Raw genomic sequence first — 16,443 nt, 5'->3', positions numbered from 1 at the left:
CAAGACAAATCAGACTTCTGGAAGGGGTACAGTACTCTAAAAAGGTTGAGAACCACTGTTGTAAAGCTTTCTCATAATGCTTTTTATATGTACTTTTCCTTTGGGGAGGCTGGCATAGAACATGTATTTACCTGTTTTTGTACAATAAAATTGGCTTACTATGTGTCTTTGCATATAATTTTGTTATAGGGATCTACTGTGTGCTTGTGTGTGCAGTGTGGTTGTGTTACTACTGGTGGGTTTTATATATTTTAATTTTGTTTCCCAGTTAGTGTCTACAGATCATAAACATTAGTAATGATGTCAGAACACTATGGGGTCATAGTGGGAAGCAGGTTAAATTACTTGCTTCCCACAATCACAGCAACAAACAATAACCATTATATCTGTCACACCATTCTCACTTTTCTTGCTCCAGCATGTTAGTCACACCACTCCTCAAATGGCTCCCTTCTGGGGAAGCTGCCTTAATCTCTATAGACTGCAAACAGGGGAGGCACAATAAAAGCCAATTATTAGTGACTGCAGTTTCTAGAAAACTGAGATTTTCTTGTGAAATCTTTCACAGGGAAAATCCGTCAACATTTCCTGTTGGAAAATTCTTGCTTTCAAACAAGTAAATTCAATACTCTGTGAAAATGTTTCCCGTGTCCCTCTCCACTTTGCTACATTTTAAAACTGTTTCTCAGCTTTTTTTCAGGTGTGAAACAGTAAGAAACTGTGGGGAAATGCTATTTTTCATTTTTAAAAGCAACACTTCTACTTTTAAATGTTAATTCTTAGAGTGAACATGTTGCCTTCCAAACAAAACTGTTAAGTGTTGAAAGTGTTACTTTTAAAAGTGAATGTGTTACTTTCCCAAGTTACTGTCAAAAGTTGGAAAAGGGTTACTGTTCCACATGTTGTTATTATTCTCTTGATATGTCCCTGTTCCAACAGGTCAACTTTTACCAGTTGGAAAACAGTCAGAAAGTGAAGGAAAAATGTTTAAACTAATATTGTCAAAAATACATGGAAAAAATCTGCAACATTTTTGGTTAAAAAAATCATTTTCCCAGATGTTTTTTTGTTTGTAAAAAAAATGAAAAATGAAAAAAATATTCAAAGGAAGATTTTCTGGAGGAAAAAAAAAGAAACCTATTTTCTTGTGGAAAACTTTTAATCTGTTAATTTTCATCCGGCTCAATTTATGTTATAGAAGAGCAGATGCCCATGTCATTTGGCTCTTCACTTATGAGCACCTCAGCAGGCTGCAGGACATCAGACTTTACAGTCAGTTTTCATCATTGCAAAAGTGGTGTTTCATAAGGATCAGTGGCAAGATTGCTGTTCTTAATATATTCCCTAATGATCTGGAAAACAGGGTGAGATACTAACATTTGCAAATGATACATTATTTAGGATAGTCAGACTAGAGAAGGTTGAGGAACTTTGAGAGGACTTAATAAAATCAGGCAAATGGACAGGACCAGGAAAGGTTGGAATGAATAACTTGTTCTATTCACACACACTCAACATTTTTTATTTTTACATTAACTAATCACTCATGAGGAAAAAGACTTGTGGATTATTACAGATAGTGCAGTCTCTGCTCATTGCACAGTGGTAGTCAAAATAGCAAACAAAATGCTTGGATAAGAAATAAATGGATAAAAAATAATACCAAGAATGCTGAATAATGTGTTTCCAATTGCTCAACCTATTTCAAAAAAGTGATGGTAGATATAGAAAGAATGCAAAGATGGGAAACAAACATTAGTAATTGTCACTGTAGAGGGTTTCGGCTGGGGCTTATCCCCCTCCAGGGCAGCTGGGAACCAGGCCACCTCGCTACTTAAGTCCTGTGAGTTGGGGAATTAGCCTGGCAGGGCAGCAGTCAGGGGCTCAGGCCCTCAAGCAGGGACTGAGCAAACAAATAGGTTTAGGATGCTCAGGTCCTAGCTCCGAAGGACCAGGGATAGGGGGAGACTGCCACAAGCACGTTGGGTGGCAGGGGGGATGCAGGCCCACCCACGCCACTGCCTCCCAGCCCAGGGCCCTAGCAGCAGCAGAAGACCTGCTACTGCATCAGTGGGGATCCTGACTGCAACACACTGACATTGGCTGTAGGTGTGCTGCATCCAGACTAGGATCAACTGCCCCCAGGCTACTTCCTACCTCCCTCTCTAGAGGGACCTGCGTTGTGACGGTGTCCTCCACGGAATCAAGAACCATGGGCTCTTGGGGTATTCAGTGATCGGTAAGCTTGGCAGCTCCTCTGGGTAGCTTGCCAATGGCAGGCTTAACAGCTTCTCTGGGGTCTTGTCGGCATCAGACCTCAGCTGGTCTGACTAGTCCTTGGGTCTATCGCAGACTGCAGGACTCTCTCCACCGGGAGCTAGGCCACAGGTGTCTGGCTTCTACTGTGGCCGGGGCTCTAGTGAGCTCTGGGGTTGGACTTTTGTACTTCCTGTTCTGTGCCCTGACTTCTGGGGTGGGAGCGCAAACTCCACTGACTCTGCCCACTTTGGCATCCGGAGGGGCTCATTCCCCTCCGGGGCAGCTGGGAACCAGGCCGCCTCGCTACAGGGATCAAGAGACTTCCCTTAGAAGAGAGATTGAAGAGATTGGGATCTTTAAATTTCTAGAGATGAATACATAGGGTTAGAATAGAATTATGTAAGAGAGAATGACACAGAGGAGGTCACCAAAGGCAATCAAATATGTGCTCCTATTTGCTCTTTTTTGTACAACACCTTGCAAACTTGTGAAACTCATTGACATGGGGTATCACCGAATCCAAGATCTTAAAAGGATTTTAAAAAGGATTAGGCAGTTATATGGATAATGATATTCACATTTGCATTAGATGGAAAACATACAAATAAAGACAGTACACCCTAAAGCATTAGGGTTTTAGGTAAACCACTACTTGACAGGTTTCAGGAAGAAACTTTACATGCAAGCAGGCTATTCCATAATTGCTCTGAAGTATCTCTATTTGCCACTGTTAGAGACAGGATACTGATGCTATGCTTGCCTGATATGGTTTGGCAATTCCTATTCCTGTGTTTGTTCTGATTTAGAACAGGTATATATATTTTCATATAATTTATGTAAAAGGTGATAAGATAGTTTGCCATGTGTCATGTATTAAAACATAGATAAGATCCATACATTTTGCTCACTCAGGCTTCAGAAATATTATGGAAAAATATGTGATTATCTTTTCTGGTGTGATATATTACAAGCATTTTTATAACTCCCTCTCTATATAAAAGCAGGTCTCTAGTGTTTAATAATTTAAGACACTATTGTACCTTTAGAGAGCATTTGCATCATTACATATTTAATTTAAACATTAAAACATATGACTGTCAAAAAGATTACTTATTAAAGAAGTAGGAAAAGTGTATTACAAATTGCAAAATGTTTAATAATTGTTCACTAAACTCCCAAAATGCCACTGGAAATGATCCTAGCCACTGACTAATCTCATGTAAAGTACAGAGTTAGTTTCCTTTGTCTAAGAAAGTGGGGTTTTAGAACCTACGCCAAAAGGAGACAAAGGCAAATGAAACATAGAGTGCACTCAGTAATATGAAATGAATGTGGCTTTCAGTGAAATCTTGTTTGGCTGATAGGTGAGGTGCTCTACAGATACACTACTTCCTGTCAAACATAAATCTCATGTTTATTGTGTGTTTTTCATTTTAAAGTACATAGAATTATACTCCATTGTTACACTCAGTTAAGACTCTCAGCACCCAAACCCAACTTCTTCCCTGATTTTTAGAGCCACATTTGTGTGTTTAGCAAACTCCTTTCTCTTTGAATAATTATACTTTGCACTTGTCATATATATCACATTTCATTTAGGATCTCCAAGAATTTTACAAAGGCAAGTAAGTATCATTATGCCCATTTTCATTTGGAGAAACCAAGGCAGGAAGTATTAAAGTGAACCTAAGTTACAGACAAAGTCATTGGCAGGGCCAGAAATAGAGCTCAGGTTTCCTTGCTCCCAGTTCAATGCACTCTCTGTACCTCTGCACATAACAAGGATAAAGGTGACTAATCCAAAGTATGAGGTGGGGATTATTCAAATCTCACATTCCATGTTTGAAATAACTAGGGCTGTCAAGCGATTAAACAAATTAATTTTGATTAACCGTGTGATTAATCGCACTGTTAAACAATAATAGAATATCATTTAATTAAATATTTTGCATGTTTTCTACATTTTCAAATATATTGATTTCAATTACAACACAGAATACAAAGTGTATAGTGCTCACTTTATTTTTATTACAAATATTTGCACTGTAAAAAACAAAAGAAATAGTATATTTCAATTCACTTAATATAAGTACTGTAGTACAATGTCTTTATCGTGAAAGTTGAACTACAAATGTAGAATTATGTGCAAAGAATAACTGCATTCAAAAATAAAACAATGTAAAACTTTAGAGCCTACAAATCCACTCGGTCCTACTTCAGCCAATCACTTAGACAAACAAGTTTGGTTACATTTGCAGGAGATAATGCTGCCTGCTTCTTGTTTACCTGAAAGTGTGAACAGGTGTTTGTATGGAACTGTTGTAACCGGCATCACAAGATATTTGCTTGCCAGATGTCCCTTCATGCTTCAACCACTGTTCCAGAGAACATGTGTCCATGCTGATGATGGGTTCTGCTCAATAACGATCCAAAGCAGAGACGACTGATGCATGTTCATTTTCATCATCTGAGTCAGATGCCAGCAGAAGGCTGATTTGCTTTTTTGGTGGTTTGGGTTCTGAAATTTCCGCATCAAAATGTTGCTCTTTTAAGACTTCTGAAAGCATACTCCACACCTCATCCATCTCAGATTTTGGAAGGCACTTCAGATTATTAAACTTGGGTCGAGTGCCGTATCTTTCCTTAGAAATCGCACATTGGTACCGTCTTTGCATTTTGTCAAATCTGTAGTGACAGTGTTCGTAAATCAAACAACATGTGCTGGGTCATCATCTGAGACTGCTATAACATGATATATATGGCAGAATGCAGGTAAAATAGAACAGAGGACAATATAATTCTTCCCCAAGGAGTTCAGTCAAAATTTAATTAACACACTATTTTTTTAACTGACAACATCAGCATGGAAGCATGGAAGCATGTCCTCAGAATGGTGGCTGAAGCATGAAGGGTCATACCAATGTTTAGCATATCTGGCACGTAAATACATTGCAATACCAGCTACAAAAATTCCATGTGAATGTCTGTTCTCACTTTCAGGTGACATTGTAAATAAGAAGGAGGCAGCAGTATCTTCCATAAATGTAAACAACTTGTTTGTCTTATGATTGGCTGAACAAGAACTAGGACTGAGTGGACTTATATGCTCTAAAGACTTTCATTGTTTTATATTTGAGTGCAGTTATATAACAAAAAAAATCTACATTTATAAGTTACCACTTTCACAACAGAGATCACACTACAGTACTTGTATGAGGTGAACTGAAAAATACTATTTGTTTACCATTTTTACAGTTCAAATATTTGTAATAAAAACTAATATAATGTGAATACTGTACACTATGTATTCTGTGTTGAAATAGAAATCAATATATTTTAAAATGTAGAAAAATATCCAAAAATATTTAATAAATTTCAATTGGTATTCTACTGTTTAATTTTCTTAATGACAGTTAATTTTTTTGAGTTAATCAGATGAGTTAACTGTGACTAATGGACAGCACTAGAAATAACTCTAGGTTTTCCTAAAAATGGTTTCACTGCAAATGTTTAATTACCAAGTTCTTAGTCCACAGAACAGCCAACTTCCATTAATTTGCAGGTGGACACCTAATGGAAACTAGTGTTAGAAGACAGTTTCAGAGTGGTAGCCATGTATCAGCAAAAACAATGAAGAGTCCTTGTGGCAGCTTAGAGACTAACACATTTATTTGGGCATAAGCTTTTGTGTGCTAAAACCCACTTCAACAGATGCATGGAGTGAAAAATACAGTAGGCAAAAATATATATTATAGCACATGAAAAGATGGGTGTTGCCTTACCAAGCGGGGGGTCAGTGCTAATGAGCCAATTCAATTAAGGTGGAAGTGGCCGATTCTCAACAGTTGACAAGAAGGGATAAATACTAAGGGAGGGAAGATTACCACTACAAAAGTTTAGTGTACAGTTTTGCCAGCCATTGGAGTCCCCTGGGCCCTAGTTGATGAAGACTTTTGGGGGGGTACCATCTCCACTGATCACCTTACCTTTCTTCATTGCAACCCTCCTTCACTTCATCTGTACTGATGGTGATGGGGTCTTGTGCAGAGATTGAGGTTATTGTCTAATGTACAATGGATCTCTCGCTTGATGTTTTTGTCTAGTGGTTCTTTTATGCTCTGCACCAATTTGGAGGCTATAGAGTTGGGCTGGACTTTTGAGGTTCAATATTCCATCGGATCAGTGGCTCCAAGATGTTGTAGTAAGGCCCAGGCAGAGCGACTAGAGTGTGTGAAGTTCAGATCTTGAACACATTCAATCCACTGATGGCATCTGTCTGAGTCTAGAGACTCTAACAGAACCTTCACAACCTCTGGTCTGCCTGACTGGTTGTACTATTGGTAATGGTTCTGGATCTCTTTTGTCCATCAGGGCATGTATTCTTCCTGGGAGCGCCGGAGGATACTCTTCTTGGCAGCAGTGGTAAGGAGGTCAATGAATTGATGATAAAATTCTGGTGTTGTGGGGATTCAGATCACCACTTTTTTGATGGCTTCTCTGTAGCAGTCCCAGTCAGCTTTGTTCAGGTTCCATGGGGGTTTTGATGCTAATGTGGGTCATGATGGGCCTATGTTGGCTGTTGGGGAAGTCAGGAAGTAGTTTGTGGGATGCATGAAGGTTATGCCTGTTTTGATCTTTGGAAATAATGGGGAGATCCAGCTTGCCATTAAGCGGGGTTGAAAGTTGCTCACTGTTTGCAATGAAAAACCATTTGCAGTTCTTCCATGGACATTCAGTCCAAGAGGTCTTTGCCATCATGTTAATTTATTTCATAGCCTCATTTAATGTGATGGCTGTTAAAGTCACCACTGTACAGGACTGGGATTGGCGCACTTGGAACCACTGGCTTCGGCCATTTCAAATTAGGGGCTTTATACACATTTGTAATGTGTGGCTTCCTTATCTTGATGATGGTGGTGTAGGTGGCTTCTTCTTCAGTTGTGGGGAAGACAGCAAAATCTGTGATGATGTTCTTCACATATATGAGCAGATCTATGAAGCAATGGTTGCCCTCCACTGCAGCGTGGAACATGGGTCACTTGTGGTTTGAACTATCGTAAGTTGTAGATTTCTGTATGTTGACATCTTTAAATCACAATTTGAGAACTTCAGTAACTCAGCCAGAGGCTATGAGCCTACAACAGGAGTGAGTGGGTGAGATTCTGTGGCCTGCAGTGTCAGACTTGATCCCTTCAAGCCTTAAAGACTATGCGTCAATAAGCATGCCTCATTGAATTCAGAAAGAATTTAGATATGGAAGTACAATAAGAAACTTCAGTATCTCACCCATTAAATTTCTAACTAAGGAAGAGACCATATATCTAACCATCCTCATGCATCCCTTTTCATAAGGCAGCAAGTATATTACCTCTGATTTTATTACTTATCTTCCAATAACTCATAGTGGGTAATATGGTCTGCTATTAACATGCTAGCTTCTATGTTTCATCTGTGTTTATGAGACTTAAGCAGATTCCTCCTTTCAAAATATAATTTAACTGCATTTTTTTTTATTTCTATAAAGTCAGCTGATATAAACTATGCCCTATAGGAATGACTAGAAAATCATTTTATAATGTATGGTTATAAGACAATGAGTTTCAATTTAAAGGACTGATATTTCACATGTTAAACTTATTTTACATTGTCTGGAGAGGCTGATAAGGGAAAATTTGAATTCTGATCAGCTGCTTGAGGCAAGGAGAGGCAGTAGATTTTGTTTGTTTAGGGAGATCCTAGAAAACAAAAGTCTGATTACAGCTCCTGGGGAACAAAAGTCTAATTTATGAGTGCATATGCTGGATTCACTGAAAATGCTATTTGTTTCTATATTCTGGTTTAGATAAAGTTACATTTTAGGAATAATTTTCAGGTTTCATACCTGGTTAGGGTACAGATAATTTTCTTCTGCAACACCATAAAAAAGGAAGGGAGAGACTTATAAGAAATATAATTCAAATAAAACAGCAGGGAATCAAAACAGGGATTTTGTAGTGTGCCAGCAAAAGGGAATGTACTTCTTGAGAAACAGTGTGAATTTCAAGTGTGGAAATTAAAGAAAGTGTTTGCAAGAAATGCTTGAAGGATGCTTGGGAATCAGTATGTGTGCTACAATTATTCACTGTCCTGTGACTCAAGTGCACTGCTATTGGTTATTTTTTAGGCTGCTCTAAAGGTAGGCCAGTGCTGTTCGTGAACATCCAGCATACAGACGTAAGGATATGTGTTCTTTGTTCTAATTACAGGCCCAAATTCTGTCATCACTTACATATGTGTAATCCCATTGGAGCCAGGCTGTACATGTGTAACACAGAGCAGAATTTGAAGACAGTTGTACAGGTGTGCCGGAAGGTAGAATTTGGTCTACATGATATTTAGCACTGGAGATAATGTATAAACAGGAATGACTGTAGCTAGACTTTCTGCTCTAGTACTGGGCTGGCAGTTAGAAAATCTACCTTTCTACTTGTAAATGGAGCAAATTTCATGTGGAACCTTTGACACATAATAAACAAGGTGCTCCACTATGCTATTTTCATAATTCACTTTAAGAGCATTACTACCCCTTAACTAGATTTGGATGTGCTCAGTTTTTTAAGGAAGCTCTATATAGCAGAAATCTAAGCAGTCTAGAAATTGGACATCCCTGAACCAAAGCAGCACTTATGGATGCAAATCAGGGATATAGGTTGTGATACAGCATGGCCAGAGGGTAGCAGGAGAGGGTTAGGAGGGAGCCTTATTCCCTGTAAGGGGAAGAAAGTTTGCTATAGATTAACTAGAGCACCTAACACCAATTAGAGCACCTGCAGTCAGTCACATGATAAAACCCCCTGCTTCAATCAGACAGTGTGGGAGTTGGAGCAGAAAGGATTGGTGTTGGAGCAGAGAACAGTTTGGAGGAGTTGGAGCAGAAAGGATTGGTTATGGAGCAGAGAACAGTTTGAAGGCAAGCAGAGGACAGTTTGGAGAAGTGCTGTGGTGGGCTGAGAAGTCCTAGACCCTAGGTAAGGGGCACCTGGCTTGTGCAGAGGGAGGGCAGGAAGCCCCCCACAAGCTGAAGGGCAGGAGAAAGAAGTAGCCCAAGAGAAGGAACCATCAGTTCAAGTGGTTCAGCGCTATCCTCAGGGTCCCTGGGCTGGGACCTGGAGTAGAGGGTGAGCCCAGGTCCCTCCCTCTCCACTCCACTCCTCTAGGACACTAGTGGGGCAATTAATATTCCAATTTAGGGGCAAGAAATGGCACCCTGAACCCCCCCCCTGCCAAAGAAGAGAAAACACGAGACCACCCATCATAATAGTACCAGCAAGTTGCCACATGGTAAATTACTCCAGAAGATCAGAATAGTGTTATCTGCTTAGAGCTTAGAGCTCCACTGCTTAGAGCTCCTCTCCTAAAAGATTAAAATGTGAATGTATTAGCATGGCTATGAGCTGCTGACTTGAATGGGACTGTTTATCTGAGTTTTAATTGCTGGCTCCCTACTTTGTTTTGTAGAATTCCAAGATTTCCAATGGAAGTTCAGGACATTTTTTTGTTATATCTTTCCAGATTGCATATTACTCACTGACATTTTACTCACTCTACAGTAAGACATTTCAGAAGGAGACATAGCTCAGTGTGTTTCTTGTGATCAAAGAGCTTAAAAAGTGGAGCAGTGAGATAAACAAGCTCATGAGCCTTGTTCAAATGTAAACGCATTTCTGCAATTCTCCTGTGCTCTGTATGTGAAAGATATCACTAATCTATGAAAAGTTGACACCCTCTTTAGTCAAGAGATATAGTACCTATGTGTATTCAGAGTACTTTCTCTTTACTTCAGTGAAAAATAAACCTTTTTTCTCCTTTTTATTCTTGTTAGTCCTGCAGATCCAACAATTTAATGGGAGAGCAAGTTTGACTGCACAACATCAACAGAATTGTTAATTCAGGGGCTGAGTCTTCACCCCATTTATACCAGTTTTCTGCCAGTGTATCGTTGCTAAAGTCAATGGAGTCACACGGGGGCACAATGATATAATAGAGGTGAGAACCAGTTGCAGAGCAAAATTCTGCTTTCACTTGTCCTAATGAAGACTATTGTTGACCATTCACCCCTGACCTGATCTGAAGACCTATAACCCTATCTCATTGATTGTGAATGACCATATACTTGTTGGAGGTAGAATGATTTATAGGACTGTAAGATGGACAAGGGTGATTATTAGTCTGGAATGTATATGGGGACAAATAGGAGAACAAATAACTGGATTATTAGCTTTGCTATGAGAAAGGTCCTTTTGTATTAATATGAGGCCTTATGGGAATAGTTATGCTAAAAGCTAGAATTTAGCTGAAATATTATAGGCCTAGAGAGAGAACCCTAGGTCATAAATTCTGCAGTCTCACTCTGAGAAGACAAACAAGTGACCATAAAGTGTACAGTACCCTGTAAACATCTTTAAGAGGTGATTTGTCAGGTCCCAAAGATGGTGTAAACTGAATCAAGATGGGCTCCATTTACTTTTCCTTCTATCTTTATTTCTAATGCTCTCCATGAGTTGTAAGTATACACAATGTAAGACTGTAAGCATGAACAATGCAGGAAACCACTTTGCCATGCCTATCTTAGTCTTAAACTTATTCATATTGATTTCCTATTATTTCACTTATAGTTGCCTGTATCAAATAAGATGTCAATGTGTTTCGCCAAATTTTATCTTCTCAGATAACTCTAAGTAGCTTCCTAGAAAAAGAACCTGTCATCTGTGACAAGTAAGTGTTGCATCCTCAATAAATAATCTTACAAGTGTAGCAATTGATTAGGCTACCCTGTTCATTTGCACGGGTGTGAGTAAAGGAAGGGTGAATGAATTGGTTTATCTATCTTTGCAGATGTAATTTACAGAAAGGAAAAAAAATAAGAAGGCCTTGTGCATCCTGCATAGACTCATAGACTTAAAGTCAGAAGGGACCATTAGGATCATCTAGTCTGACCTCCTGCACAACGCAGGCCACAGAATGTCACCCACTCACTCCTGTAACAAACCCCTAACCTATGTCTGAGTTATTGAAGTCCTCAAATCATGGTTTAAAGACCTCAAGGTGCAAAGAATCCTCCAGCAAGTGACCCATGCCCCACCCTGCAGAGGAAGGTGAAAAACCTCCAGGGCCTCTGCCAATCTTCCCTCGAGGAAAATTCCTTCCCGACCCCAAATATGGTGATCAGTTAAACCCTGAGCATGTGGGCAAAACTCACCAGCCAGCACCCAGGAAAGAATTCTCTGTAGTAACTCAGCTTGAGTTCTCTCCAAATGTTTCAGCAAAGAGAAATGTTGTGGCATGTCTGGAAGGTTAATAACTAATTCAGGTTCTGAGCAGCCTTGAGGAATTAGGCAGAGTTCCAGGGTCACAAACCATCACTGTGAAATAGCTACTTCCTTGTGATTAAATCTACCTAAAGTACTTCTACTGAGGATTGTAAGCAATTCAGGGTTTCACAAATAGCTTTCATTCTACCTTGAAACCTACACACAGCCACTGAAGATACTGTCATAATGGGCTCCTAGCATGGCTGCCACACTGTATGTTAGCTTCCTCTTTCCCTTTGTACTGCTCCACAGTAATTCAATTAATGAGAAAGGAGTTTTAGGGGCAGGGTTGTTGTGGCTTTGTTGCCTGATCTTTAGATTATGTACTAATTATATTGATTACTTAAGAATCCCCAGTTATCACTTTGTGGGTTGACAGGTTCTTGTCCCAAGATCAGGCCCAGTATTATTCAACTTATAATATAGTTGGGAACTCTGATGTGCACAACTCCAACACTTGCACTGTAGGAACTCTTTTATATTTACAAATATAGTTTATTAATACATTCAGAACCATTGCAAACACCCCAACTTAGTAAGGTAACTTAGTAAGATAGATAGAAATACTACAGAATGTACATCTGCACACCTGTATACTCACACCATCTCCTGTATAACAGACCCTTCATCTTCCTCATCACCTTCCCCATCATCACTAGTGGCCATCATTCTGGCACCTCCTAGAAACTACATCTCTTGCTCCTACAGCCCCTAGGCGGGGATGCCACTTTTATAATATGTTATGCTGATGCTGCTATGTTTGATGCATATTTAGTAGCTGATTTCCCTTATTTGTATTTCCTCACCTTACTAATATTGGAGTGTCTTTTTCCTATAGGTTAGTATATCAGTGATCTCGACTTTATCATATACATCCATTCGTTACCATGGCCCTTTTGTGATTAGGCATCACATTTGTTATTTTTGTCCTCACAGGTTATTTTAGTTCTTTTAAAGTTCCAAGTTGTGGTGTATCTGTTAAGTTTAAAAGGGTATGAACTTCTGAAAGCCCCTATGCCAACCTGCTTTCACGAATCCTATGTTAAAGATCACAGCCATACATGGATATTTTGCTTTAGCTTCTCATTATCTATTTAGGTGAAAGATCCCAAATATATGTATACTAACTTTGCCTTAGCTTGCCCTACAGGATGTGGCCTGCAGGTCCCTTGTGTTACAGCCAAAATATATTCTAATATAGCCCTATAAACCTATTATAATAAAACAAATAATCAAACCCATGTAAGCAGAGTCAGGATAAGCTTTACACTGACATCTGGTGGAAAGAATTTCAGAGAGTGTATTTGCATAGGCACGCCTACCCTATCCCAGACTGCCAAGCTGTGGGACTGCTTGGTGACAAATTGCTCACCCTCAGTTGGGTGGTACTTGCTAGACAAGGGACATGGGTTCCAAAACCCAGAGAATGGAGAGAGGCTGGGGACAGGTATCTGTGCCTGGTGGTGCAGTCTCCTTGTGGAGCCAGAAGCACCAGCTCTAGCCCCGCCTCTCTCCACTGTGGAATGTTAGAGTTGATTTTTTTATTCTCTTAAGAATTTAAATACAGGTTACTGAGCTGAAATCACTTTGGGCTAATGGTGCACTAGCACTGGGGCTCCCCTACTATGAGCTGGAATCACTAAGAGCTGAAATCACTAAAGAGCTAAAATAACTGAGCTGAGAGCACTGAGTACTGTGCTAACTAGTGGGGAGCCCAAAGCTATACTGTGGAACAGAGCTGCTGGTGGAGTGGAGCAGTTGTGGGGACGGCTGGTGGCAGCGGAGTGGCTGGCAGAGTGGAGTAGCTGTGAGACGGGTGGAGCGGCCCACAGAGCGAGCAGAGCCGAGCAGTTAGCAGGGACAATGGGAGCAGCTCACAGGACAGCTGGCAGAGCGGAGCAGTTTCTGAGGATGGCTGGAGGAGCAGAGTGGAGCGGCTGGTAAAGCGGAGCAGTTCGTGGAGAAGGCGGGAGCAGAACCCACGGAGAGGCAGGGCAGTTGGCCCCGGACCACGTAAGGTGCCCCTTTCTACCAGGCTGGGGGGGGGAGACCTCTGCAGATAGACTCTCGAACTTTGGGGCTGCACTGACCCAGGACAGAGACTTTTGGGACTGTGGGTGATTTGGGGGTTGCTGGACTCAAGAGCCCAGGAAAGAGGACACAGCCCAATTTCCTGGGGTGGGTCTTTGCTCACGGTTTGGTCTATGAACTCTAGTTGAGGTGTTTTTCCCAATTTAGTGTTTGTTGTTTATCTCATGTATTAAATCTTTTCTGCTACACCGAGACTCTGTGCTTGCGAGAGGGGAAGCATTGCCTCTTTGAGGCGCCTAGGGGTGTGTGTAAGATTTTCCCAGGTCACTGGATGGGGGCTCGAGCTGGTTTGGCATTGGGTTATTGAAACGGAACCCCTGGATACTGAACCCGGCCCTTGTTGCTGCCAACTCAGAGAGGCAGAAGGGTTACATTTTAGGGGCTTGTCCGGGATATCCTAGCTCAGTACCCCTCGCAAGCACATTTTGAGTGATCCATTGAATTGGGAAAACCCCTAATTACCTTGTTGTTTTTGATATGTTGTATTGGGAAAAGATTAGAGTTTGTATAATGGCTCTACACTTGTTAGAGGATTGGTGCAAGGGGATGAATATTGACCCGAGGAACTGTCTTCTGGTAACGGGGGTGCTGGAGGCAGTCAATGAGGGCTCAATAGAACCTATCTTAAGGTCATCCACTGAGTACCTCTGTAAGTGCAAAATGCGTGGGCGCATTTTTCTGAGGGAAGAGGGCGCTTTTGCTGTATTGTGTGAGCTGCCCTCGGCTGTGGACCCTCTACAGGTTCCAGGCACGATAGTAGTGGATGATGGTGAGTGGAAGGTAATAACCACTGGGAGCCAGCCCTCACCAGCCCCTACTGCTGATGTAGAGTTTTTAAAGAAAATGTCAGACTTTTTGGGGAAAGAGGGAAAAACTTTGGCTGATATGCCGGGTCTGTTGGGCCTTAAGCCGAGAGCCCCACAACAGGAGACTGCTCCTTCACCTGATGAGTGGGTGAAGGCTTTGGGGCAAGCATTAGGGAAGGTCATGCCACCCCACCCCGAGTCAAGCCCCTATCGTAAACTGAGGTTGTTTTCTGGGGGTCCCACCCCAATACCTGGGGAGGAAGCATTTGAACCCTGGCTGGAGCACACCACAGAGATGCTGCAGGAGTGGGCAGTGCCTGAGGCTGAAAAGAGAAGGCGACTACTAGAGTGTCTCAGGGGGTCAGCTCTAGATGTGATTCGCACCCTGAAGCTCGGTAACCCTGGGGTCAAGGTGAGGGACTGCCTAGAGGCTCTGGACCATGCCTTTGGGAGAAGTGAGGGTTCAGAGGATGTTTATTGCAAATTCCTCAATGCCAGGCAACAAAAGGGAGAGAAGGTTTCTGCCTATGTCCAAAGGTTGGAGAAATTATTACAGAGAGCCATCATGAGGGGAGCAGTAGCCGTTGAGCAAATGGACCGGACTAGATTGGCTCAGATTGTGAGAGGAATTCAATATCAGAACCCAATCCTTCTCCACCTTCGATTAAGGGAACGGCAAGATAATCCACCAAGTTACTCTCGCCTGATAAAAGAGGTCCGAGAAGAAGAAGAGAGGCAGGCAGCTGGTGAGGTTTGGGAGGTGCAGCAAAACCAAGCAACTGGCACAACATCCACACGGACACCCAAGGCACTAATGGTGAATCCTCAAGAGGAACTTACTCAGCGAGTGCAGGCCTTGACACAGAAAGTGACTGAACTAGAGAGTACCCTTGATTCAGCAAAGACTTCAAGGTTCAAGGAACCCTCTGCTACCATGGTCCAGAGGACTACGTTTAGAACATCTGCACCTCCTTGACAGCAAGGGAAAGGACAATCCTTCTTCTGCTACCGGTGTGGCCAGAGTGGGCACATTGCTGCAAGGTGTCAGAATGCAGAGAATCCCATGCTGGTATATCAAAAGCTGAGGACCACCTGGGGAAAGCTGGGAAACGGCCCCAGGGCCTGGGAAGGGAGCTGCCTAGGCCTGCAGGATGCGGAGGCTCCCCTGGAAGGAACCATGCAGCCGAATCCCCCCAGGATTGATAGGACCCCGAGCGGAAGTCACTGTAAAGGTTGAAGGGACAGAATGTAGAGCAGTGCTTGACACTGGATCCCAGGTGACTATCATATTCCAGTCTTTCTACCAGCCCCTGACAGGGCTTGGCCTATGTGGCCTCAGCATGGATGAATACCCTTATCAGGGCTATGTCATAGTACACCTGGAATTCCCAGAAGAGATTGCTGGGGTAAGACAGGAGGTGGACACTGCTGCTTTAATATGCCCTGACCCCAAAGGAGCCTCTGATGTGTCTGTGCTAATAGGGACCAACTCCAGCCTCTTTAGGATACTGGCCAATTACTGCAGACAGCAAGCAGGAGACCAATATCTGAACACCTTGGTGATACACACACACTGTGCCGCGGCTTACAGAAAAATTGAGGACACAAGAAAAGTGATGCCTGATTTGCCAGTAGGAGCACTGAGGTATGCGGGCCCGGTCCCTTTAGTGGTGCCTGCCATGTCAGAAAAGGAGGTGATTGTCAGGAGTACCTGCCTAAAAGGCAGTAAGGGAACATTAGCTGTGGTAGAGCAGCCAACCAAGGGAGGGCTCCCAGAAGGAGTGCTGGTTCTCAGTGGAGTCATAACCCTACCTGCTGAAGCCCAGGAGGAGGTGACGATACTGGTTGCTAATGAAACACGCCGTGATGTGTTTGTAAAACCAGGGCAGAAGATTGCAGACATTTTTGAGCCTGAAAGCATTGTGAGACCCCAGTGT

At 42.0% G+C, this 16,443-nt stretch overlaps 1 protein-coding gene across 1 annotated transcript; it reads left to right on the top strand.

Moving 5' to 3' along the window:
• Nucleotides 1-14,246: 14,246 nt before the first annotated feature.
• On the top strand, nt 14,247-15,482 carry LOC115649433 (paraneoplastic antigen Ma1 homolog). Its single transcript, XM_030558369.1, has one exon. The coding sequence runs from the start codon at nt 14,247-14,249 to the stop codon at nt 15,480-15,482; it is 1,236 nt and encodes a 411-aa protein (XP_030414229.1).
• Nucleotides 15,483-16,443: the final 961 nt, after the last annotated feature.

Source organism: Gopherus evgoodei, chromosome 3, assembly GCF_007399415.2.
Source record: "Gopherus evgoodei ecotype Sinaloan lineage chromosome 3, rGopEvg1_v1.p, whole genome shotgun sequence".
Lineage (NCBI taxonomy): Eukaryota > Metazoa > Chordata > Testudines > Testudinidae > Gopherus > Gopherus evgoodei.
Note: the sequence above shows the minus strand (reverse complement) of the source record. Positions and strands in the feature narration are given on the sequence as shown.

Bases quoted from the DNA above. Each gene is read 5' to 3' on its own strand.
- LOC115649433 (XM_030558369.1), top strand. From the start codon at position 14,247: ATGAATATTGACCCGAGGAACTGTCTTCTGGTAACGGGGGTGCTGGAG.